The sequence below is a fragment of the Apiospora marii genome (assembly GCF_038362585.1).
Source record: "Apiospora marii strain CBS 49790 chromosome Unknown utg000005l_segment0_segment0, whole genome shotgun sequence".
In the NCBI taxonomy this organism is placed as follows: domain Eukaryota; kingdom Fungi; phylum Ascomycota; class Sordariomycetes; order Amphisphaeriales; family Apiosporaceae; genus Apiospora; species Apiospora marii.
The window spans coordinates 68,399-92,866 of NW_027117377.1; the positions used below are offsets into that span (position 1 = coordinate 68,399).

General features: G+C 54.0%; 9 protein-coding genes across 9 annotated transcripts; 3 read left to right on the top strand and 6 right to left on the bottom strand.

The window, feature by feature from the left end:
* Positions 1–6,856: 6,856 nt before the first annotated feature.
* PG985_007902 (uncharacterized protein) lies at positions 6,857–8,131 on the top strand (the record flags this gene model as incomplete). Its single annotated transcript, XM_066827670.1, has 4 exons — positions 6,857–7,014; positions 7,073–7,110; positions 7,158–7,516; positions 7,811–8,131. The coding sequence occupies 4 exons, from the start codon at positions 6,857–6,859 to the stop codon at positions 8,129–8,131; spliced, it is 876 nt and encodes a 291-aa protein (XP_066682582.1).
* Positions 8,132–9,704: 1,573 nt separating this feature from the next.
* Positions 9,705–10,218, bottom strand: PG985_007903 (uncharacterized protein; the record flags this gene model as incomplete). Its single annotated transcript, XM_066827671.1, has 2 exons — positions 9,705–9,869; positions 9,925–10,218. 2 exons carry the CDS (start codon positions 10,216–10,218, stop codon positions 9,705–9,707), a joined length of 459 nt encoding a protein of 152 aa, XP_066682583.1.
* A 126-nt stretch (positions 10,219–10,344) lies between these two features.
* PG985_007904 (uncharacterized protein) lies at positions 10,345–10,692 on the bottom strand (the record flags this gene model as incomplete). The annotated part of the gene is made up of 1 exon (XM_066827672.1): positions 10,345–10,692. The coding sequence occupies one exon, from the start codon at positions 10,690–10,692 to the stop codon at positions 10,345–10,347; it is 348 nt and encodes a 115-aa protein (XP_066682584.1).
* A 96-nt stretch (positions 10,693–10,788) lies between these two features.
* On the bottom strand, positions 10,789–11,668 carry PG985_007905 (uncharacterized protein; the record flags this gene model as incomplete). Its single annotated transcript, XM_066827673.1, has 3 exons — positions 10,789–11,184; positions 11,205–11,417; positions 11,480–11,668. The coding sequence occupies 3 exons, from the start codon at positions 11,666–11,668 to the stop codon at positions 10,789–10,791; spliced, it is 798 nt and encodes a 265-aa protein (XP_066682585.1).
* A 2,229-nt stretch (positions 11,669–13,897) lies between these two features.
* On the bottom strand, positions 13,898–14,238 carry PG985_007906 (uncharacterized protein; the record flags this gene model as incomplete). Its single annotated transcript, XM_066827674.1, has 2 exons — positions 13,898–14,142; positions 14,208–14,238. The coding sequence occupies 2 exons, from the start codon at positions 14,236–14,238 to the stop codon at positions 13,898–13,900; spliced, it is 276 nt and encodes a 91-aa protein (XP_066682586.1).
* A 2,808-nt stretch (positions 14,239–17,046) lies between these two features.
* PG985_007907 (uncharacterized protein) lies at positions 17,047–17,584 on the top strand (the record flags this gene model as incomplete). The annotated part of the gene is made up of 2 exons (XM_066827675.1): positions 17,047–17,155; positions 17,214–17,584. The coding sequence occupies 2 exons, from the start codon at positions 17,047–17,049 to the stop codon at positions 17,582–17,584; spliced, it is 480 nt and encodes a 159-aa protein (XP_066682587.1).
* Positions 17,585–21,696: 4,112 nt separating this feature from the next.
* Positions 21,697–22,119, top strand: PG985_007908 (uncharacterized protein; the record flags this gene model as incomplete). Its single annotated transcript, XM_066827676.1, has 1 exon — positions 21,697–22,119. One exon carries the CDS (start codon positions 21,697–21,699, stop codon positions 22,117–22,119), a length of 423 nt encoding a protein of 140 aa, XP_066682588.1.
* A 555-nt stretch (positions 22,120–22,674) lies between these two features.
* On the bottom strand, positions 22,675–23,692 carry PG985_007909 (uncharacterized protein; the record flags this gene model as incomplete). Its single annotated transcript, XM_066827677.1, has 2 exons — positions 22,675–22,838; positions 23,248–23,692. The coding sequence occupies 2 exons, from the start codon at positions 23,690–23,692 to the stop codon at positions 22,675–22,677; spliced, it is 609 nt and encodes a 202-aa protein (XP_066682589.1).
* A 141-nt stretch (positions 23,693–23,833) lies between these two features.
* PG985_007910 (uncharacterized protein) lies at positions 23,834–24,379 on the bottom strand (the record flags this gene model as incomplete). Its single annotated transcript, XM_066827678.1, has 2 exons — positions 23,834–24,310; positions 24,368–24,379. 2 exons carry the CDS (start codon positions 24,377–24,379, stop codon positions 23,834–23,836), a joined length of 489 nt encoding a protein of 162 aa, XP_066682590.1.
* Between the last annotated feature and the right edge of the window lie 89 nt (positions 24,380–24,468).

Consider the following 24,468-nt stretch of genomic DNA (forward strand, 5'->3'; position numbering starts at 1 on the left):
TGTGGTGACAGAAACGGCGCTCTAATTAGTCAGGGGGCGTGGATCTCGGTATTGACTGGCCCGATTGACTTAATTTAAACGATTCACAGTTTTTGGATCATGGACAAGCCGTTCGCAGTTTTTTGCGGCCCAGGGAGTTATGGTTTATCTGATACTTGGGGTGGCTATATGTTGAAACCTCCGCCCCAAACTATCGTGACTTGAAATCTCGTAATGGGACGGGCCGATCCGCGCCATTTTGGGGCTGCGTCATCACATGATCAAGGAGGCTTGCTGGAAACAAAGTCTGGGGCGGGGGTTGTCCGGAAAGTTATGTTTCTGGGCCCAGCCGCGCTTGATGATATTTCGCCCCGGCATTTCTCGGCCGGGATTGCGGCAGGCTTTGTGCTGGAGCCTTTCGGCGCGGGTTAGGTTGGACAGGCAAACGCAGGCTATCCGTGGCCGCAGTCTCGTATCCGGGCTACCCGGGGTTAGTTTCCTAACAAGCCGAAACGATTCCAGTGACGTGTTTTGCGGGCGTGGGTTTGCGTCTGTATTTCAGTTCTCCGGCCCTGGTTCTATGTGTTTCTGCTTCTTGTCCGCCATGACTGCTTCATTGCCAGGCATCCCTCGTCGACTTCTGAGCGGTTGGGGCTGGGGAAATCTCGTGGCACCCGGAACGGGGGATGGGCCATGACAGGCGTTATGGCACGCCAGCAAGGTATCTTTCGGCGGTTCGGTATCAATCAGCAGCTCGCCAGTCGACAGCTAACTAGAAATAGCCAGTTTGGACGGCGTTTCCTCCAAATATGCAAAATAAGATTGCGTCAGATTTCGATTTTCGTATACGATGAAGACAAACACAGAATATCATCCAATCCAAATACTACCACGAATGATGCATAACCTCTAGTGGTTGAACCTTCCCTTGAGGTTCTACGAGTCCAGGCTTCCGGAACTCCCGTGGGTGCTGCAGATATATCGCAATTGCCATCTCCAGTCATCCCGGCGCCAGCCGTTTCCCACATCATGTGACGGGGTTGAAATATGCGCCAGAGCCGGCCACACCTCGTGGAATGAAACCCCAGTCGTGTCAGACCCGTTTGTCCTGATTCTATGCTTCATTTCTGTTATAGGCATTGACTTTGTCGCGGAGCTTGGGCTCGACATTGGAAATACCATGCGGAATCACACTCATTGACCGGTCGAGGGGAAACGCATTTCAGGGGAAATCCGCGGATCACTGGGCTCACTGATAACCGGGTCTCTTTCCGCGTGAAGGTAATGTTGAGCCTCGATGTCTTTTCGCGCCGTGCTTTGAGATAGGCACAGGAAATAACGAGGCTGCGATGCGGGAGGAGTTCCGAAATGCCCACGCCCATTTTCACCAACATACATTCGTCAAGTTCGCACAAACCCACCCGAGCACCCCAATGACAGCACAATCCCACCACCATCCGGGTTTCAACAGCCTGTAATCCACGTGGGCAGTTCTTTCACGCCGGGATGATGCCCCGGGAAAATCAGTTGGTGCCGACGGTTTTCGGTGACAGCAAACTTGAGGATTTAAATTCCCACTCGCACTGGCGAATTCCGGCAACAATTATCCCCATGGCTCCTTTCCTCTTCTCTGGGGGCCCTCAGTTTTGGGTTCATGTCCCACGTTTGAATTTTGGATATATATCTACTTACCTTCAGTGATCGGGCGAAACTTGCCAACAAAGAAAGGTAGGCAGCAATCTCAATCCAGGGGTTTTGCCGCGAGAAATACCATCGGCCCAGTTCCATGCGCCGTTTCCTAGACCCGGGAAACGCCTGGTATCCGAAAAGGAGCAGCAACCCAGAGATTTCGTCTACCCCTGAAGACTTTGGCCTCATGCGGCCCGAAAAGCCCGTACCACGCAAACCCCGCTACCCCTTTGCCGTGCCATGACCGGAAAAGTCGGGATGACACCTGTGGCCCCAAGATGATTTCCAAACCGAAGTTCTGGTATTCGTTCCAATCCATCGATGGGACCAAAGATTCCCCTACAGCGACAACGCCAATTCCCGACCGAAACGGTCGCCCATTCCGCAATATCACGACAAATGCAGGTTGCAATTGGGAAATGCAAACCCCAGTGGCAACAGTGCACATATAGAAAGCCTATGGCCATGGGAACACTGTCACTGCATTGCATTGAGCATTGACTTGCACAGCAGCCCAACTCAATGGCCCGGGCGCCAGGTAAGCCCCAATTGCCCTTTGCTTGATTCGGACTGACTTCTGCCGCAGGATCCTCGACTTTGCCTGCTTTCAACAGAGGTCAGTCCCCCCATCTACTGTTTTGACTTATCACTGACTGCATCACAGCGGCGTCCCTTTCGCATTTCAATTCATAGACAGCCGAGTTCCCTTGCCCATTGACTATTACTTGATCTTGACTGACTTCTGTGGCAGGTTTTCCGACTTTGACCTTCCCCCTCCCCAGCACAGGTACGTTTTCCCTCCACCATTTCGACTTGGCCACAACAGCATGACAGCCGGGCCTTTTCGCAGAACTGTTCACATGTAGGTAAGTTCCCAAGCCCATTGCGAGCACGAACGAATACAACACATGGAGGAGGGGACATTCAATCAAGCTTCTGGTCTTGTAGATCTCCAGCCCGTTGGTCGACGGGAAGGGCGGTCGGTTCTTGGTCGGGAGACTCCCTCTCTGGAATCGTGTTTCCACCCCAAGGCATGGTCGGCCGGTTGCGATAGGCGTATATAGCCCCGTAGAAGAACCACGGAAGCGGTTTCAACTCTTGTACTACCCGAACTGTCGGGTTGCTGCTATTTGATGATTATCCTCTTGTCTCTGGTGCGCGAGAATGTGGAATTTGCGCAGATAGCTTCGCCCATGGCCAGCCCAGCCTCTCCCTCGTGCGTTTAGGCCTAGAGTCGTCGGATAGCCTTCGGCTTATAAGAAAGGCGTAACTTGCTCGGGCTTCTATTGTCGGCGACGACGATCATGCTGGAGCGAATACTGTGTGTTGGGTCTGGAAAAACACTGGCCCTCGCCATCTTCAAGTGTTGGGCATTGATATCCGCCGAGGGGTCTTGGATCTGGAGACGCTGTACTGGCCCTCGCCATCTCCGCCGAGGGGTCTTGGGCATGCTCGACCCGTTGTTCCATCTTTGCTTCCACGTTCCTGTAGCTGACGACTTGCCACCTGTGCAGTTTCCGTTCCCTTTGCGTTTCTGTTATTGGATTTGCTATACCGTCATTCGCGTTCCTCTCACGATGGCCGCGCTCTTTCGCCTTTGCTCTGTAGGTAATCTCCTGCCTTCTCGCATCGTAGACTATTTGACAGTACTGGGTGGCAGATTCCCAGTCCCGCCTTTCTGACGGGGACGCGGGCGGTGCCTATGGACATTCGGAGTTATCACTTGTCATCCGCCAGACCGTCTGGCCCTGCTTCTGCCTTCTTGTGAACATCCCCTCGCGTCAATTAACGTCATCACCAGACTGGCTATTCCATCTACGCAATCTCGAGAGGTGTTACGCACCAAGGTAGGCTCATATCTTGGAACGGACTGGCCCTGCTCCCAGCTCCTTTCTTTCCGGTTCTTCCGATATATACAGCTAGTCGACGGTGTCTTCCCCTTTCTGACGTATCTCTCCCAAAGGCCTTCTCGAGTTCTTTGTACTTTATGTTCGGAAACCTTGGTCTTAAGAGGAATAGGCCCAGACTTTCGACTAGCATTTGCTACGACTTAAGTAGGTGAGTGCTTGAGATTGACACTCGCTTCGCTTCCGTGTATCCCGTTTCCCCGTCCGGGCCATCACTCGCCCGAGCCTTCCCCAGGCGTAATGTATGTTTGTAAACAAGCTGGCCACGGAAGACGAGTAGCATAGCATATCCCTATGCCTCCTGGGGCTGGGAGTTGTCCGCCTTTGCGGTTGTTCCCCTGTCGTTAGGCAGTAAAACAACAGCAACAGCACCACCTTCCCAGGGGCATTGCTATGGCGCCACGGCCGGTGCTCTACCGACCGGTTAACCCTGTCGCGTAGTCAAAGGGACGACGCTGTCGAATCAGAGTCACGGCTGTCGACTGAAGCTTATCACGACCCCCTTGCAAGTGCTTCGTTTTCCATCCTGGCTTTAGCTTGGCCACGCTTTTCTGTCCCTTGGCGGAATTCGAAATACCACGACCTACTTTGAATGTGGATGTCCTTCATGGGTTTCTGGCAACAGGGAGTCATGGGGAATTTCAATTCCCAAATGTTCAAGTCATTGCATCGAGAAGTATAGTAAAAGGGGCATCCCGAAATGCGGTATCTCGGTTGGACTATCGGGCGCCAGCCACTTCAGGGTTCGTTTATCCGTAGCCAGTCAACGGTGGTGCTGCTTTGGCCTGGTAGGTCTGCAGACTCCCTCCATGGGTTGCTGACTCTACCTCCCAGGCTATCGTCGGCGGTTGCGACGGGTGTAGGTAGTTCTGTAAAAGAGCCTCGGCGGCGAATTGACTATTTATGCCAGTTGGAATATCCGATGGATACTTACTGTTGTTTCGCGGTTTTGGGGCTATTCGTTTATGGGGTTTCTGGTGCTTAACCATATACAATTTCGCAGACCGGTTTCCTTAAAGCCAGCATAACCTCTCCCTCGTGTGATTTGACCTGACGTCGCTGTAGGGTCTTTGGGTGGGCGGTACCAAGAGATTTGCCACCTTCTCGTGTGTCTCTTACCGACTACAGCGATCATGGTAGGGTCAAGACCTGTGATGTGCATACTCGACCCGTCGTTCTCTCTTTGCTTCTAGAATCCTCGACTTGAAATGTTGCCACCCTTGTCGTTTATTTAGCCTTCTCGCTTTTGGTGTCGGAATCCCCGTGCCGGGATTGGCACTTGTCTCCATGTCCATGGCCGTATCGGCTTTTGCCTATGCTATGTAAGCAATCTCCTGCTTTCTCGCCTCGCGGTCCATCCGTATGAGTGTGGTGCGGCAGACCTGCACTCTCGCCCTTATCCGAATCGGACACTGGTGCCCTGGTTCGGCTGCGCACGTCGGGTCAGAACAGCTACCTGTTGTCCCGTTGGCGTCGACTCGCCCGCTGTTTGGGACATCGTCGCCTAGCTGCCGTGCTCTTCTCGTCACCCCTATTTGTCCCGTGTACATATTCTTTTCCGGGCTCCGCGGGACCTCGGCCGTCCGTTCACGAGGAGATTTGACGCCATAATTCGGCCATTGACAATCCGAGGCCACGGGCGGCGCAGGGAAATCCAAAATGCTCATTCGATATCAGCTAGACTGCCTGTGGCCCTGCATATGCTTGCTTCTGTACCGCCCTTCGGAGTCAGTACCAGACCAGCCACTCCATCCACATCATTTCGTAAGACAGCATCTCGAGAAGGGATCGTCGCCAGGGGAGATTCCGCGCCCCGTAAATCCCGGTCAACCTTGGAGTGCCTTACTTTTCGTCTCCCTCGGCCATTACAGCCCGTTACCAGTCTTGTGTTTCAGTAGGATCTTTTCTTTCCGCACGTCGTCGCTCGTTCTCTCCGCATCTTGTTCCATAGCCGAATGGCTGCAGACGTTCAGTATGCCGTTTCACACTCGAGGCGATCGCGCGCTGAGGCCATTCTCGGTATCCCCCCTCTCCATTGCTGTCCATCCCTTTTGGGTCGTATATTCATCGCCTCTCAGAGAAGGGTTCCCCCTCCCACGTAGACGGAGGCTTTCCCCTTCTACAGAAGAAGAAAACGTGGTAATATACGTGTACGTAGAGTCATACCTGTGCTAGCCTTTCAGTCAAATACCACAAGAGATAGCGCCGTTGCATCAGCCGAATAGAAGAAGCATATGTTGCTGCTCATGTGTCGCCAAACTCTCCCTGCTCCTAGGCCAGATCGAATATGTCACGGTGTGCTTCCGACGTCTGGTGGCCCTTTTCATGGGCGCCGGCGAGCCGGGAATCGCGGGCGGTTTCAAGCCCCAAATGTCCGAGCCAGCGGATGGGGCAATGGGGCAAAAGGGTCACCCCGAAGTGCCGTATTTCGGCTGGACTAACAGCCGCCAGCCACCTGTCGGACGTGTCATGATAATGCACTCCCGGGTTGACTTACTCGACCATTCGGACAAGGCATTACCTTGCTAGCAGGCTCCTTGCAGGATGGATACCGGTTTTGAGAAAAGAAGACGCTATTCAAAGGTATAGTGCCGATGCTTGCGTCGGACTTGGTCATGTTCTCGGCAGTGATCTAGGCTCTGTAGCAAGCCAAGTGAAACAATACCAAAACCTAGCTGGCTCACGGTCGCGGATGGAAAGCGAGTGCAGTTAGGCTGGGGTGGTTAGAGGAATAGAACAGTTGAGCAAACGAAACGAGGTTCAGTACTTATAACCGACGCGACAGCAACTGGAGCGGTGATGTTGCAGTTGCAGTACGCCGTGTGCTCAGTCCAGGATTCTATACAAGAAGGTCAATGCCCCCTTTCGCTATCTGATAGCACGGGAAACCGCCTGTGATACTCTCACTGAAACCGCATTCGGCATCAAAGGGCTTGATTCCCGGGCACGCCACGGTGCGTAGCTACCAGTAGCAGATGTTGGGTATGACCTCGCCGTCGGGAATACACCCCATCCTATTCGGTGCCAATCGCCTACCCAAGAAACAGGAATAACCAACTCCGACTGAAATGGCGGGAGTGAATGCTGCGGATGACTTTCATTTTCAGCAATGTTGGAACATTTCCGTTTCGGGCATACAAACAAACGCAGACACAATGTATGCTATCCCCAGTCACGATGACCGAATTTGAAGCCTAGCAACAGCGAACGCCAGTATTGGTTTCTGCTGCTGTCGTTGAAAAGCAGGGATAGGAGTATTGTCGATTTCCAGCCAGTTGACGATGACAAAGGAGGCCACATGCGCATATGCCATTGGGACATTGAACGACTCAGAATTCGAGGGCTCTTGCCTATCGCGCCGTCTGTCAGCCCGTCAGGGCGCATTGGTAAGGGGTCTATCCCAACTGCGAGGCTGGTCTTTTTCTCGAACAACACTCGGGTATGTACGGGGTTGCGGCGGGTTTCCAGACCTTGCCAGTGCACGGCGGTGTAACTAGGGCGCAGTATAACTGGAAACCGCCGTGGTGTCGTCATTGTATGCTTTCTTTCCAGGTCTGGTCTGCCGCGAACCGTTCTCTGTAGCATCTCCAGAGGGGCTCAAGAAATCAAGATCGGCTCTAGAGCTTCGTCGGCATGCAACATTTGAGCCATCAACGCGGTCGAGCGGATTATCCGAGACCACCAAGCTCTTCGACGCCGGCCCCAACGAGGGCGCGTCGGCTCGAGAACTGTATAGCCGGCACCAGCGGCATCGTGCCGAGCGCCGTCGCCGGGCAAGCTTCGCCCGCGCCGCGGTATTCCGACTGGCCCCCAACGAAGTGGACACAAATGCACAATCTCTGACTGGCCCCCATCTGCATCGAGCCGGAAAAGCCAAAGGGGCACCCGGCTGGAAGCGCGAGGGCGGGCTGAAGGGGTTCCGAGGCTGGGATAGGACAGGCGTGGCGGCTGGGAGGTTTTAGCGGGCGTCGGCCTCTTGGAGGCTCGACTTGACAAGGCTTGTGGTGCGTCTGGTGTTTCTGCGAATAGTACATATGGCCCTTTGGTTGGAATCTCATGTATTCTCTTCAATATGAAGTCGGCCATTGTAATCACGCAACCGACCAGCGGCACGAGTTTCTCAACCAACTACTGGTCGAAGAGTTGGTTGATTGACGAAACTGGCTGTTGTACAGCCAGTGCGTCAACTAAATACACCGATCTGTGTGTAAACAATGAAAAGCAACTATTGGTAGGGTGGTTGGTTGCCCAACACTGACTGGCAACGGCTTCCCGTCCTTCGACTCCGAAAGCGGCATCGTCGTGGAAAGCGCCCCTCGCTCCAGGGAGCAGCAGCCCCTTCGAGCGCAGCAAGCGCCGCAAAGACCACGCCTGGGGCCGCGTCCCCGAAACCCACCCTTGGCGCCCGGATATTGGCGCTCCCCGAGCGAGACCTAGGCTCGAACAAGCGGTTCTCGAACGAGCTCTCTCCCCAAGAGAAGCTCGAGTACGGCCAACGGGCCTGGATCGGCCGGGGCAAGTACCCATGCCGCCAACAGCTGTGGTATACCCCTTGATCCGCCAACAGATGCAGCAAGCGAAGAGGGCCCGCCGCGGCCACGGCTTCGCCACGCCCACCTGGAGAAGGGATGCGGCACCCACGAGACCGTAGTCCAACACGGAGGCGTCGCCAACCGCCTCATTTTCTTACTGCTCTCCAACATTTCGAGTGCAGCATTCTCCACATTAGCCGAGGCCACGCGCGCCCCTGAGACAACCATACATATGTCGGCAACGAAAGCAACGCTTTCCGCCAAATTTCAACACAGACACCCATGACAGGCCGCCCCGTAACCACATCGAACAGTCCCTGCCAGGGAACCAAGCCTTGGCCTGCAAGAGGGCCCGCTGTCCGTCGTTTCCATGATACCTAGGTTGGAGTTTTGGGGATTGCAAGCAGTGTTCGTGAAGTATTTGCGAGAATGCGTCCAGATTCACCCGGCTTGTATGTGTAGTTGTTATCGTCAATGCTACACAGAAAAGCAAGAGTTGGGAGTAGTATTGTTTTTGACAAGAACAGCACTCGATTTGGCGTCTTGAAAGAGTCTGCAATATGGAATTGAGTATCTATTACTTCTGGCTTCTCATGACCCCTATCTTCACTGGGCTCTCGGATAAAAGAAACAGTCAATAGCGTGACGTACAACAACAAGAGCGCTCGGAAAGGCCGGACGTCCTCCACCACCTCGCGCCGAGTACTGGGAACACTCCTGCTCGTTCGGCAGCGACGGCAACATCGACGACGAAGGATTTACCGGAGGGGGAGACTAGCCCCCTTGTCGGCATAGGTGGCGGCCGCGGCGTAGCTCTGGTCACCCAGGCGTTCCCTCTGACTAGCCTACTCCTAGATGAGCAGATCGGCTTTTGCTCGGTGATCCGGTAGGCGGCGACTGCGACGGCGGCGGTTGCGGCGAGCTTGTAGTAGGTTAGAAGGAGGCGGCATTCGCCGGAGTCGGGGGGCGGGATGACGTCATCCTTGTAAAACCGGACGGCGCTGGTAATCTGGCGTCCCCATCCATGAAACAGGAAGACGCGACAGAAAAAGCCTTGAAGGTTCGTGCAGAGTTACGGCGAAGAAACGCAAAGGGCACGCAAGCCGGTTAGCCTTGACGAGATACAGACACTGAAAGGCAATGAGAAAACGAGTCATCGACAGCAGCACATTTGAATTGGAGGTCAACGCAAACTTGGGAAAACAATCGTCTCCTTTCCAAATGACGGCGGGTTCTACTCTCGTGTTTTTCAAAAACCGGACCAGGGAACATTACTTCAGCGGGAAAAGTCGCCAAATTACACCTGACGAACTCAGTGACATCAACGGTGTGCCCTCCATACCCAACAAAATAGGCAGATACTGAGGGCAATTCTTTACCTGCCCAAATCACAGCCTATCTGGGAGCGAAGAAGTTGGAAAGCAAGCCAAAACTCCACAGATTCATCACGAGCACATCACAAGCAGGGGCACAGAACACAAAGTAGTTCTCAATTGACGAATCTCATTCATTTAGGCCATGCCAGTCCCTTATATGCTCTCTTCAGTGGAGAGCAAGTGTCTGGATTCTCAAAAGTGTCTTCCCTAAACCGTGTTTATCAACCCCGACGGCGACCGAGGACGGTGGCCACAACGTTGGCGATGACTTCGTAGAGGTCCTCGACAGCGTCGTGGAGACGCTCGCCGACATTGATGACCATCTCCTGGACCCTATTGACACGGTCCTGGACTGCGAGCATGCGTTCCATGACATTCACTCCCTCCTGAGTGGCATCGATGCGACGGTGCTGCTGGACTCCTAGTCCGGCATCGGCTCACCGTCCTTGTCTGCCTTCCTTCTCCCAGCGTCGAAGGTAGTAGCAGCTGCCGAAGATCCCGGCCGCCAGCGGCGTTGTCCCACTGGGGTTGGTAGCCAGCAGATTCTCGATTCTGTCCACAAGGCGGATGATGGCGGCGTCGTTTCTCCGCACACGAGTCAGCTCGGACGTTGGGGTGGTCCTGCTTGGTAATCTTCAGGCGGCCAAGACACAGCATGCTCCAGTAGGCGACGCTGCCCTCAAACTGCCAGTTGGCAGACTTGGACGAGACGGTGCTGAACTCGTAGTCAGGCATCGGCTCGCCAGCCTGCTCGGCTTGCTCCCAACATCGAGATTAAAAGACTTCGATAGTTATCTCGGCGTGCCGGCGTAGATCGGATCCCCAGTCCACGTTCAACAACAGCATTGTTGAGGCAGCGCATCAGGTTGCCGCCTCCCCTGGCCCCATGGACCTCGAAGAAAGGGAAGACCGCGATGATTCCCTCGCCGTATACCTCGACGAGTTGGGATATCTAAGTTGGGATATTCCCTCGCCAGCGGATCGGATATCCTTCCATTTCAGGTGCTGGTTGCCGCCCGTATCCAAGAGGGCGAACTGACGGATCGCGTTACTCTTACGCTTCTGATCCTGCTGGCCGGAACCGGGGATGCGGTCAGGGTGTGCGGCACGGTCCAAGGCAATCAGCTCCTGAATACGCTCGAACACCTTGACGGCCAGGTACAGGCGCTTGATGATGTACATGAATCGCGTATTATCAGAGATGTTCATGATGGCGTTGTACTGTTTGACCAAGCGGTGCTGGGGTCGGCGGAAGCGGCAGCCACCGCAGGGGCATTATTACCGGATAGGAAGGCCCGACTCATACTACATCGGGTCGAGGAGAGGAAGTGAGCTCTTCAATCCGGCACGCAGCGCCTTCGTATGGTTGCGGGTGCCTGCGGCTCGGTCCACATTGCTGTCTGTGTATGCCCTCAAGATTCTTGCACAGTTCTTCAAACTCAGCGCATGAATCGGCAGGTGGTGCTGCCACACCGTATCCAGGTTGTCAGACCACAGCTCGCCGTTGTTGGGCAGGCCTCGTATCGCGAGATACTCTCCAACGTTCTGTACATGTCTCTGATGCGCCTCCGTCTCCTCGAATGGCGGGAGCCGCTGTGCGTTTGTCAGAGCACTCGCATCGGACTCGAATGAATTGTGCACAACATTAATAGGGTCCTCTGGCGGGGGGTTTGTATCCTCGGGGACGGGGAGGTGACAGAACTCTGTGGAACGGGGGGGACGGGATTCTGAGGAATGTGGTCGTCCTCGTCGTCGCTAATCTCCATGATGTCGCCTCGCCGGGCATCCTGGGCTTGCTCTCGCGCCCGGGCTTGTTGGTGGGGAGGGCTTGCCGGGCCTGAGGCCGAGGGATTCTCGCCATGGTTGGGCGACGCGGTCCTCGAGCGATGGCTTGGACTTCGGTTTCGACCGCTGTTCTGTGCCCGTGCTCGATCCTGCATATCACTATGATTAGTTAAGCTTCTTCGCTGGCTGGACAGATGGAATCGATAATTACATTGTCTCCACCGACAGGATCGTTCCCCGCGTCGCGACGGTCAACTACTTCCTGCAGAATACCGACGGCGAAGTCGCCGGGGGAATGCTCAACGAACAGTTGAGCCCATTCGACTCGCGTCAGAGGCGGATCGTGGCCGTCTCCAAACGTAAGTTCAATGAACTTCTGCTGCTGTGCGAGAGTCGGCATGATGACTGTGCTGATTAATTGGAGAGTAGTTAGAAACTGAAACGGCGAAAGCGCGAAGCAAAGAGAGGGAAAAGAAACATACCTTGAACTTCCTCAAAATAGAGAAAAGAATGATTCCTTCGTCAATAAGAAGACGGTTGACCAGAGGGCGGGAATGACGTCGCCAAGATGCTGCGTACTGGCTACATCGCGTTAAGAAAGAGGTGCAACGCTTAGAGATGGTGGATGGGAATGGAAGGAATGTGCCACGCCAGATAACAGACGGTGAAATGTGCGTAGACAGGGTAGGTTATAATCAAATTAACCTTGGGTTTCTGGCAAGATAGAAATAAATCGTTATCGCGAAAAAGTTGGAGGAAAAGAGAGAATGCTTACCAGTGTGCTGCAGATAACTATTAATCGTCGAGATGATCTTCTCGAATTGCTGTCACGCACCTAGGCGAATGGAGGAAAGAAGGTTGCTGTGCAACCATAGGTGCCATTGTGGGGGAAGGGAGATGGAGGAAGGAGGATGGAGATGAGTTTTTTTTCGGTAATGGAAGACGGGGGGAGAGACTTATTCATACATTTCCAGGAAATAGGAACTGTGGCACTAACTTATGTAACAATTAGCGATTGTACTGCCGGGAAACGATTAATACCTAGAAAGTTGCTAACTGCTTCCTTACTTGCGCTTCACGTACATTTCACCAGATCGGTTTTGGGGCTATAAAGAACAATTCTCCATAGGCATTGTCGGCGCGAGGTTCATTTAAGTGAGGGCCGGCAATTGGTCGGCAATTGATGATGGCGTCCGCTGTAGTGGGGTAGCTCCGGCGGCAGCTCGCTTGGCGGGGTAGCTCCAGCGGGCATCGAGATAGCTGCAGCTCCCGACTTCAATTCATTCCAGCGAGCGCATGTTCCATGGGGCATTGTTAAAGACCGAAGCTCTGACCAGATTCTGTTCTCACATGCCTCTAGCGGTCGAAGCCATATCCGGTCATGATGACCACGAAGAGTACGACAGTAGATGATAGATGAAGAGAATGCTACTCTGCATATGATGACACACCAATACCTGGACTTGCTTGCTTCTCGTGATGTTGCCAATTGCCTGTGACTTGACTTTTCTGCCGCTTGACTCGGTGCTTGTAGCCAGATTCTCCCGGGATGCGTTCGACCATCTTTCGTCTCAAGGCAGATGGCATCCTTACTAGATGACCAACAGGTATGCAATCCAAGAAGAAGGGCTCGCGCGCCAGGATACCTCCCTGGAAAGGCGTGCCCCTCTGATAAAGCCAAACAGGGTGGTTCCTACTGCCTTGCCGCTGGGTCCTGACTTTCCTAGCTGAGATTCAATCCCGAAGAAAGCTTCGTCAGCAGTCAGGGGCTTTAGCTGTTTATATCAGTTGGGGACACGTTGGCTACCTAGCATAGTAAAAGGGGGCGGCAGTTTGCGGGCGTTTCCATAGCTTGTGAAACCCAAACTCCCTGTGACTTGATATTTTGATAATTCCGTAGGTGGGCGGTGATGGTGCCTCGATTCGCAGGGATGAATGGTTTACAGGGGTCTATGTAGGCAAGGAGGGGGCTGTAACATCACTTGTAGCCCAAGCTTCGCAATATTTTGGAAATACTCATCCGCAAGCGTCAGCCGGCAAGAAGAAAGTAGAAGGACAGCGCGTACCTCATAAGGATGCTGCCGCATGTAAGGACTCCATTTTCGCGCGCTGTCCCTTGCGAAGATGCCTGCGGCTGTGGATTTACCAAGAAGAATGCAGCTTTTCTCCAACAGGAGACAGTGATCCCCTTTTCTACTGGACATCTCACTGCCCTGAGGTAAGTACACCCTGACGAACCTTGGCAAGCACATGACTACCATTTTACTCCTCGTGCTGCTACATTGGATCTTGTGACGCATAGCCGCGTCGTCTGTCTGGAACATTGTTACTACCCAAGCGAATTGCTTCTTAGCACCCTGTTGCGAGAGCAAAGCGCGGCTGAAAGAAGAATGGCATGGCACGACGGCTAGGGTACGGAATTGAGCCAGCCCTTCTGGAAAGTAAACACATGCCTTGCCCTGAGCCCGCGATCATGCAGAAACAGAGTCCTCCATCCTGCAAGCCCTCGCCCAACAGACCGCACCTGTTCCAAGCCTCCTGTATTCTTGTGTCCTGCTCTTGCTGCCGCCTCCTTGTTATTCGAGACCCCTGATACTGTATCCACATCCCCGGTATTCTCAACTTGTGCTCATCTACCGCGCCCGAAGGCGTACTCGGTTTCGGCGGACGGCAGAGGAGGGGGCGGCGTCCATCGAGCGGAAACGGCTTGTCGGAGTCGAGGAATGGCGTCTGAATCGAGTTCGTGCCCCCAAAGCATCGGCTTGTGGTCCTTCTTGTCGTTATTGGGTCGCTCGCCCCCTGAAAATGACTCGGTGGCAGGATAGGGGGGAGTCTTGTCGGCTGTCAAAGGTGGTCCGTGCGCTGGATCGTGGGCTAGGGGGGTGGGAGTGTCGGCTCGAAAAAGCGAACATTCTGGTTTGGATTGCTCATGTCAGTACCGAGAGAAGTTCGCGGTGGGATCGCGAACATGGGCAAAAGCGTACCTGGCAAGACTCGGGTGCTTGTCACTCCTGGTGTGAACAAGTCCGGCGTTTTCTCTACTTCTCTGGGATCGCGACGGTTTCGAGGCCTGGCAACAGTCAGAAACTGTCAATGGGGCTGGGTAGCATAGGAAACCGCGAGCGAACCGCCTTGTGTGAGGATGAAAACAGGCGGTTGGAGAAGTTCAACTTTTGGCTGGGTTGATATGGCCATCAAAGCAGAAGGCAGTGGATTGGCAATTGATGCGACAAGGGATTGCAAAACCCAGGTAAACGGCGGTTTCGTAAGGGGACTTAGTGGTCGGTTCCAGAGGGGTGGGGGCCAAACAAGCAACACACCCGGGAGCTCAGATGCCATAGCAAGATCGAGACATGACAAAACCGCCAGATGGCAGACTCTTCAGTGATCGACGAGAGGAAGGTCAATCTGCAGGACTGGCGGAGAAGAAGATCAAACTGAACGATTCGCGGAGAAGAAGACCAATTTGCACCAACTGATCGAACATCGCCTCTGGAAATTCGGACTGCAACCTCCATCTTACTGTACAGCACTGTCCCTAAGCAGCCTCACTGGCGCCGTCCGCGTCCAACAGCCGCTCGCCCCTCCTCAACTCACCGGGCGACGGCGAGTCCCGATATGCCAGAAGATGCCACGAAGCGGATTATCTATCTACCTGGCTTACCGCACCTACGGCGTTGGCGCCAAAGGGATGGAATGATCCTCTACCTCCCTCGTCTACTCTGCTTCTCAAACCCAACAACACCCCAGAACTATGCCACGAGCCGGAATACGACCTGAACAGGGCAAGGCGCCGACGATGGCGGTTATCTGCCCCATCACCTCTACATACTGGCATGCCTACTTTGCAGACAGACGGCGGTCTCTGCGACTGGAGGCGGCCCCGAACGTGAGCTCCCCGTTTCCTACAGTCTTTACTTGGCGGTGCTGACTCCCTTCTCTCCAATCCTAGTATCTTGCCACTCAATAGCGACTGATCGACCTGGCCGAAGCCTGATTCTCTCCAACCGACTTTTCAACTCAACGCCGCGCCAGGGCCCCCGAGCCCCAAGCGGCGATCCTCTTGGACTAAGACGATACACCGACCTCTGGAGCGAAGGTGCCCTGTGCTACCCTATCGCCACCAAACCTTCTTGACCCCATTCTGCACCCGCTGCAGCGCGCCACGAGTACAAGACTTGAGGCCTGGTCTACACGATTCCGCCGCGCAGCCGCTACCAATAAGCAACCTTCTGGCTGCCTCTTGCCCTACAGCGCCCCAGTACAACAGTTGCTGCGCTCGGCTTCCTGGACGACACCGCCGGCGCCTCCTACTACATGTGGCATACCAGACCGAGGCGTTTTGCTTCACTTTCCTTCGCCGACCCCCAAGCGGGGTGCAACAATCCACAGCAATCGAGCTCTACTTCTTGCAACCCTACATTCGGATCCCTCGCAAGAGCGACAGCGCTGGCGCTATTGACCAGGCCGCTACCCAAATAGTTGGTGATACCGACGGCTGGCAACCCCCTGTGAGCTGTCTCCCTCTCTCGCTGCCACGTGCTCGGCTAACCATTGCTTGACCCTTAGGAAACCCTCCATACTTCCTTTCTTTTTCCCCAGAGACCAGTTCAATTTGCCGCCACCGTCTGCTGTGACCCCTGGGCTGACTTTCTCGCCGTCTTGGCGACCACCTTCCGCTTGGAAAATTCGGCAACTCGTGAAGGAAGATGTTGGTTTCGGTCTTGATCAGACGATGTAAGAATTGGAAGGTGTTTGATGGTCGGCACCCAGCATGCTTCTTCCTTAAGTACCTGCATCACAAAAGCCGCCAAGCCTTCCTTCCTGGACGCCGAGTCTTGTCGGTTGGTACTCACCTTAGCAAGAAACCGCAGGGTCGACAGCATTGCCCAGTAGCTGGGAGAGTGGCTGAGAAGGCTGGCTCTAGATATCCACGGCGACTCCTACATCGTCCGACTGCATAGCATTAAGACTGACTCCTACACCGTTATGCCCGCCACCTCTGCCGGGATCGACACCTGTCTTTGACAAGAACTGTCCAACACCCGTCCCGCCTCTCCGCCCATGTGGCCATGCCACATGGATTGTGGTGGCAACTCAGCCCGTCGGTCCATTCATGTGCCGGCATCTTACTGCGACCCTTGACCGTACATTGGAAGACCTTTTGCTGGAGGTGCCTTGGGGGAGGATGACGGAAATGAGGACTCCAATACCTACAAATCAGCCTCTACGGAGAAGCTTCCTACGCAGCACAAGAGCACGCGGAAAGGAGGGGAATCTTCGCTTAGGAATTGGCCCGTCATCCTCTAGGCAATAACACTTACTGTTACCTTCCCAGCTATTGACTGAGGATATACCATAGTCTGTAGTTGCTACTTTCCCAGTACATACTTGATTAACTGTGCCATCTTCTGCGTCGAATGCCTAGTGCTCTTGCCTTTCCCAAGTATATCACCATCTAGATCTCGAATGTACACCTGCGATCATCAATGGCGTCAAAATTCTTGCTCACGCGCCGCCCAAGGTGAGTCGCTTACAGATGTCAGTGGTGAAATATCCAAACATCTCGGAATCCTTCTTCTGCCTAAACGCATAACCGGAAACAACACTTCCGTGTATGGATCTAGGCGTATACGGTATGATCCCATGCCGATCTGCTTGGACCTTACTGGGGCCGTGGCTAAGACGCCTTTGACGGATGTCTCCCATCCTCGGTATTGCGGTTGCCTGGGCTGCGCATGTGGCTATTTTCCAGATAGAAGACAGGACTGGCAATCGATGGCATTCTTCCCGGCAACCCATGGCTTCTACCTGTTCTTCGTCCACACCTTCCGGGACCAATACGAATACCAGGAGCTTCTCATATACGAGCACTCAGTAAACAAAAGTAAGCAGCAGGATACTGTTACCCATCGGTATCTGGTCGTTATGGACCCAGCTGCCAGAAACCATCTTGGCTCCAGCTACCGACCCTCAGATCAACCAAAGCGACTGGTCGTGTCGAGGATGTTGGGGTTTAAGGCTACACCTTTCAGGCCACCAAGGCCAAGCAGAAGCACCAGAAGATCATTGGGTCGAGCCGGCGGCCGCCAAGATCTCTCGTTTAGTTGTTGAGGTCGGCGAGATCAAGGTCGAGATTTACCGCAACGACGGGATTGATGAGCCGTCGCATGGTAAGCACAATCTCGATGAATATCTCCTTATTTGCCACCCCAGCCGCGCCAAGAATGGAACCAATACAGACAACCTTTTGGCTCCTCTTCGGCTGGTCACCCCGTCTTGTCATATCCTCGTGTTGACGTTAGACCCCGGCTGAGACTAGTTACTGTGGCCATCGTAACCTGCTTCCGTCGTGACAGGACTCTGGAAGACAATGTCCTTGAACCTGACGCGGCCCCTGATTTCCTGCTCATGCGAATAAACATGCTGCATTCCGACGAGACACCTAGGTCCAGAGCCTTGGAGTATTGCTTTCGTTCCCGCAATGAGCAATCAAACGAGTTCAACCCCTGAATAAACACCTCAGCCCCTGAATAAACACCTCAGCCCCTGAATAAACGCCATTGGGTATTATACGAGCAATAACGCCGGATACTGCTCGGGGCTCGAGGGTCAAGTGAGTCCTGAAGACTAAGAACTGTGAAGCTGGACTGTGGTGAGCCGTATAGTAAGAACAACAAGCCATGGTGTTCTAATACACGTCTCCAAATCACTTTATGCTCAGGGGTTTCTATTTATAGAAGCTGTTTTATAGTAGCAAGGCCTTTGAAGATACAGGGCTATGTAGCGACTTCCTTCGAGTTCCAGTCATAAGACTGTCCGTATACGATAAAACTGCCCGGGACCATCACAAGTGAAACTTGACCGTCTCTTGAACAAAGAACCGCCGTACGAGAGAAGAAGGGACTGTGGGAACTTCCCAGTCTTCATCACTGTCCCTGCCCAAGTTTGGGACCGAAGAACGCCCAATTCTCACCTTTCGTTATGGGTATTCGGCTTGGGAGCCTAGAGGGCTCGTAGACAGTATGCAAGCCCGAATGCAGTGACCGGGGCTCATATAACGCATTCGTGAAGTGAGGCTTCATTCTCTCTGGTACCCGTTCGGACACTGGCGGTTGTACTAGGGGCTTGGACGAGTGACCGAACCGCGGCCTCTGTCGGCGTAGCGGGAAAGGTGTGTCAAGCGAGGTAGCAATATTCCTACAAGGCATACCTCTATCTTCGACGAGCCGGCCCCCTTGTTTATTCTATATACTGTATGACCTGGCTTGGCATCCGAGAAGGGCAGAAAGCCTTGCCAAGAATATGGCATTACTGTTCAACTGTGATATGGGAACGGATGCTGGGGGTCGGCTATGCTAGGTTCGCGGGACTAGTGTGTGCCGCTAAAGTGGTACAGTTGTCTGTCAGTTCCCTGGAGATGGTGGCACTTCGACTCGGTCAGTATCCGTTTCTACCATTGAATCGAGGTAGGTATGGCCTTTTGAATGGAAAGCTTTCGCAGATTACTTTCCAGTTTTGGTTTACCAGGGGCTGTTATTGGATTTGCGAAAGCCTAGCTGATGAAGTTCTTAGGAAAGATGTAAAAGACTAGAAAACCACCGTCAACAGCTGTGCGTTAAACAGGGAGTCTCTAGGACGATATACCATGAGAATATTTTTACAGACGTCGATCCCGTCAGTCCTTGTGTACTGCGAGCTTGGCTTCACCTTGCCCCAGTGTAAGTGCTACGGCTTGGGGCGCGATTAACTACCGGGCGTCCGAATGATGTTGAGGCAATGCTAGTTGGGCATGAAGTCATTGCTGTATTGCACTGTCTTCCTGGTATTTGCTCTAGGCAGAAGCTTTCGCGACTATATAAACCCCTGGCGCCAAAGTTTTCAGTGCTTCTCAAGTCTCTATGTACTGAGAATGTTTTCGGGGCAAACGGCACTCACACTGCGGCCAGGCCCAGATGTCGCCACTCCGCCCCTTGGTTGGATTTGCGATTTCGCGACGACTCATTCCTGGTATGCTCTGGAAGGTAGCTTTTGTTGCTACCTTGGCCTAAGTCGAAGCCTTCGCGTACTTGAGGACCAGGCCAGGTGAAAAGGGGGGTAATGAAAGCTTGCCAGTGAGAGCGATTGGGAGCCTTGCTGGTGAAACTCCTTATGAAGAGTTTCATCGCTTACTGACATGCTGCCAACAATGTGGACTCCAGGAGTCCCGTCTATGGCGCGCGTCAGCAGCCCTGCTTATAAAGCGACGGAGTCTTTGGAGAGAAGAGCGCGGGCAGTATTTTGGGCAGCCCATTGCTTGTAAGACACAAAAGCTTCGGGAAAAGGGGCCGCCGTCCTGGGATAAAGCTGTCTCCTACTAAACAATGCCTTGGAAGTGATGCGCGTTCCTCCAGAAGGCATGGAGAGAATGGTGCATTTGTGTTGGTGCATTTGTGGCAGCCCACCATAACACAGCGTCGAGCAAGCCACTTGAACCCCTGTCTTAGCAACGACAAATTACTATTCTGACGATGGATCCCGGTCAGAGGTGATAGGGGCCAGCAGTTGAGTCCTTGTAGTCCATGGTAGTCAGAGGAGTAGCCTTGACTCGGAAACGGCACCGGGCCGTTTTCCCTAGACTCTGAGGGCTTCGTCGTCGACCAGAGGCCACTGGGCGGGCGTGACGCGTCAGCGGAATCAATACCCATCCAGGGGCGGCTGGGCTGTCGCCTTGTGCGCCCTACCGCAGCCCGCGATTGCGGAAATTTCGGGGTTTATTAACAAGAAGACGGCGGTCGTGGGCATCTGTTGGCCCATGACGTCGAGCTTGAACGTCCCGGGCTGGAGCTAGCGTGCTTGGGTATTTACAAATCTAGCGCTCTCCATGCAGTACTCCTCGTAAGTCTATTGGCTTCAGATGGGCATTGTGCCTCGGACCGGGCAGCCCCTAGTCTATTCATTCCATACTGCCAGCCGTGCAAGCAACAATTATCACGGCTTGTCATGGAATCACAATGGGAAGAAGCCAACAGCGCGGATGACGGAATCAATTATCAGAGGAAACCCCTCGAAAGAAGCAATGTTTCTAAGCTTGGTACATAACATCCACACCCCTGAATTTCAATCGCTCGTCTGTATCTAGTTGAAGACGCCCACACGTCCAGCATCCCCCATGTTGCTAATCCATCCGCCGAGAAAGGCGGTGCCGGCGGGAATGTGCCCAGACTGGCTCATCTGCTTGCCAACCTCGCGCTTGGTCGGGCAGACGTGGCGGTCGCCCACGACGAACAGCATGCGAGAGGCGCGGGTGACTGCTACGTTGTGACGTCTGGAATGATGACTTGCAGGTTTCGTCCGTCCTCGTCCTTGATTGGGACATAGCCGAGCATCAAAAGAACCCAGTATGCGGCGCTGCCACGAAACTCCCAGTTGGCTGCTTTTGCAGAGTCGGTACTGAACTCCTAGTCTAGAGGCCGATTGCCATCAGCAGCCCGGCACTTGATGTGCGCCGCCATCTCGTTTGGCCGGGTGGTGGCATGTTGGAAGAGTACCGAAATCGGCACCTTCACCCCCTCTCGGAGCTTGGAAACTTGCGCTTTAGACCCGTAATGGTGTCGGTGGCGGACATTTTGGCGCCAGCAAAAATGTCGACGTCGGCGTGGGGAGTGCCCTTCGTCCAATCGCGTGTGACACATCATTCTTTTGGCAGGCTGTGACCAGTCATGACCGCACCCCGAGCTCTCTGTCTTGCTCGTTGCAGATGTGTTCCTTGGATGGGTGCTTGTAGAACGGGTCGGCAGCGGTCAGCTCGTGCGGGTGCGCCTCCTTCTGCTGCTTCTCATGTTCGACTTCCACAGGGTGGTTGCCGTCGGGCAGCTCGACGCCAGCGAGACCCAGATGGCTACGGAGCGCCGTGAACTGGTCCCTCGAGTTCGACGAGATGTCACCGAGATATCAATGTATACGGGAATGTACTTTGATTCACCGTGTAAAGTGGTGTTGGAAGGGATGCCATATGTGGCCATCTCCTTACGCGGGCGACCTGTTTCTGGGTTGGGACGGAACATTTCTGAGAAGGGAACGTTAGTGAGCAACAACGGTAGATGGGAGAGGTGGGAAAGAACTTACTGATCAGTAGCCAATTGAACTCGTAGGCCTCCTTGTCTTCACGAAACATGATGGGTACATCGACCGACAAGATCTCACCAAAGAAGTACTTGAAGTCTGGACCCTCGCTTAGCTTGGTCGCGAAGAAGATCTTCACGTCGCGGCCCGCCTTAAGCTCTTTACTGAATAAGGCAACACTGGTGTGCGGGTTCACCTTGACGTACAGTATGTAAGCGTTGCAAGGCGAGCGCCCCGGCTCGGTCGGATCGTCAATCGGCCATGGCTATAAAGGTCGTTCTTTGCCTACTTGCTCTTCAAAGATATTCTTCCAGAAATGTAGCGATGTTGTTACTCCAGGTAGTAACGGAACAGAATGGCGAAGCCATTGCCGAACATCTGCAGGCCGCCGAAGATGCCACGCATGGCGATCTGGAAGATGGTCTCGCGCTTTTGCATGTCGTCGACGCGCTCCTCCAAGGTGGCAACGCGCTTGCCAAGCTCCTCGATGACGCGCTCGGCGGTCATGAGGCGCTTGTGCTGCCATTCAAAGTCAGTCTCTTGTTGATTGGAATAGAGGAGGGCGGGGGCTTGGGAGGAAATACATACCACCGCGTCAAGATCATCGACCTCCGCAAGCTGGGGTCGAACGCGAGGTCGGTTCTCGCGCTGGACGTTGCGGGCAGGGCGAGCACGAGGGTTGCGTGGGTCGTAACGCATGCCAACGCGCTGGTGGGCAACTGCAGGCAGGTCAGTAAGGTACTGTAGGCGCGGCTGGGGATCATTGGAATTGACTTACGCTCGAATTCTTCGTCCAACTGCGCGTCGCTGACGACAGGAACAGCGGCCTCTCGGTCACTGTCGTAACCAGCAAGGTCGGCGAGGGGGCTGTTGTCTGACGGCAGCATCATCCGGTGAGCCAACCAGTGGTTGACTCGAAGTTCGTCCCAGTCGGACTCCTGTACCCGGGGGAACTCGTACGGGTTTGTGGTGCCCAGCACCGGCGGAAGGTGGGCCTGGAGTCTAGGCCTAATGATGCCCTTTATCCGGACCCGCTCCCGGCCTGGCATGTCGGGTTCGAACATTAACTTCATCAGCTCCTTGCCGACGTCCCTCGAAAAACTCAGGAAGAATTTGTGGTGGGTCTCCGATATTCGAATGACCTCCATAAACGAATCGACCATTGGAGCGTCGAACATTCTCTCGGAGTTGCCCGTATGCTTCGTAGCTTGAGAGCTTCGGGACATCAAACTTGATGTTGCAGGAAGAAATGATTAACTGGATGCTTCCAAGGGACAAGGGAGACGAAGGATGATGATGAACTTACTGTGCCATGCTGAGACCAAACTCGTCAATCATTGGCTGGTATGGCGTGGCAGGACCCCTCTCGGCTGCCTCGCGGAGAGACTTGCGCGGGCGAGCCATCTGACCCATCTCGACGGCCATGACGACGGAGGGTGCCTTGAGGATGGCGTCAATGACCAGATCTGCGTCCGGGATGTCGCGAGGTGCCGGCTAAGTGTGCGCATAGGACGCATGAGGCCATAGTTCTGTACCTCAATTGTTCGGTATGGCTTGCCGCCAAGGGCAGCACCCAGCTTCGGCGGGAAGTCTTGATTGCCTTGGTCGATTACGCGGTAGAATGGAGCAGACCAGACAACGTCGATGATGGCCTCCGTGGTGTACTTGCCCACCGCACGATCGGACTTGCAATATAGGTACGGCTTTCCGCTGTCGTTCACCAGGAAGCTGAAACGAAGTTTGACGAAGGTTCTGGTTTCTTTTTACAAAAACAAGTTAAAGTCATCGCACTTTTCCAGAGAAAGAAAAAGAAAAGAAGTTTAAGTGAACGGGGGGCATTTGCGATATACAAAGGCAAGGCAAAGGAAAACTCACGTATGACCCAGCACTGGTGGCTATCACCTGGGTTGACAGCCAGGAACGCCTCGGGTGTGTCCAGCGACACAGTCTCGCCCTTGAAGTAGAGAATATCCGGCTCCTCGGACTGTGGCAAGGGTGCTTCGCCAAAGAAGATGAAGACATCCTCCCCCAGTTTCAACTGGTTGGTGTACAGCGACAACTGGAGTCGCTGCAGACATGCGGATGAAGAAGTGGTACGCGTCCATCGGGTCACGTCCCTCGGGACCTGCTTCAACAATCCAAGCCTGGTGGTCGACGTCGCGAAAGTAGACGGCATCGATGAAGTACCAAGCAGAATCGCCCACATGTGCCGTGACGGTGACGCCAGCGAGCTCTGGAGCTCGCCGGTATTCCTGGAGATGAATGTGGTCGCGCGGAGAGCGGTCACCACCCAGGTTGATCGATGGATCTTGTGGGTCATTCAGGTTCCCAGGGACCATGATACGACCGAAGGCGGCTGGGTTGAATACCAAACTGGAGTTCGAATGTTAGCGACATACAATGGAGAAAGGGCAAGAAGAAAAGGCAAGAAGAGGAAATGACAAAAGAAAAGAGGCAAAACTTACTCGGCCATACTGGGTCGGAACTCATCTTGGATGAGTTGGAAGCGCTGGGCAGGGCCGACCTCCACAGCAAGTCGAAGAACACGACGCAAATGGCCCATGTGACGACGATCGACCAGGAGGTTGACAGTGGGGGCGTCTCGAATCGCGGGCACAACAAGATCTGACTTGGGACAGTTGCGCAGCATCGGCCAACCAAAGGTGATAGGCTTGTGGTCGACACGGTTCAGGATCTCGCAGTGGACACATGGACGTCCTGCACCGGCTTCCTCGAGAGAGAGAGGCAACTTGACCTCGTCCCAGGCGAGGACTTGAAAGAAGGGCGCTTCCCAAGTAATATTGACAATGCCAGTGGTGGTTGGTTTATTGCCGGTTCTGGGACCCAAATAAGTATATGGATGGCCATCGTCGTTGGCCTGAAACTCAAAACGCAACACGAGATCGTTGGTCTGATCGAGGCGGCGAGGCACGGTGTTCTGCAGCAGTAGGAGTCAGTTATGCTTCATGTTGAAAGGCATGATGGATTGACTTACATTGACACGCATGGTGGCTCTGAGCGAGGTAAGAGACTGACGACCGGTGGAAGGGAAGTGGTGTATGCGAAAGATCTTGATGTTGATCTCTCAGGTTCAAA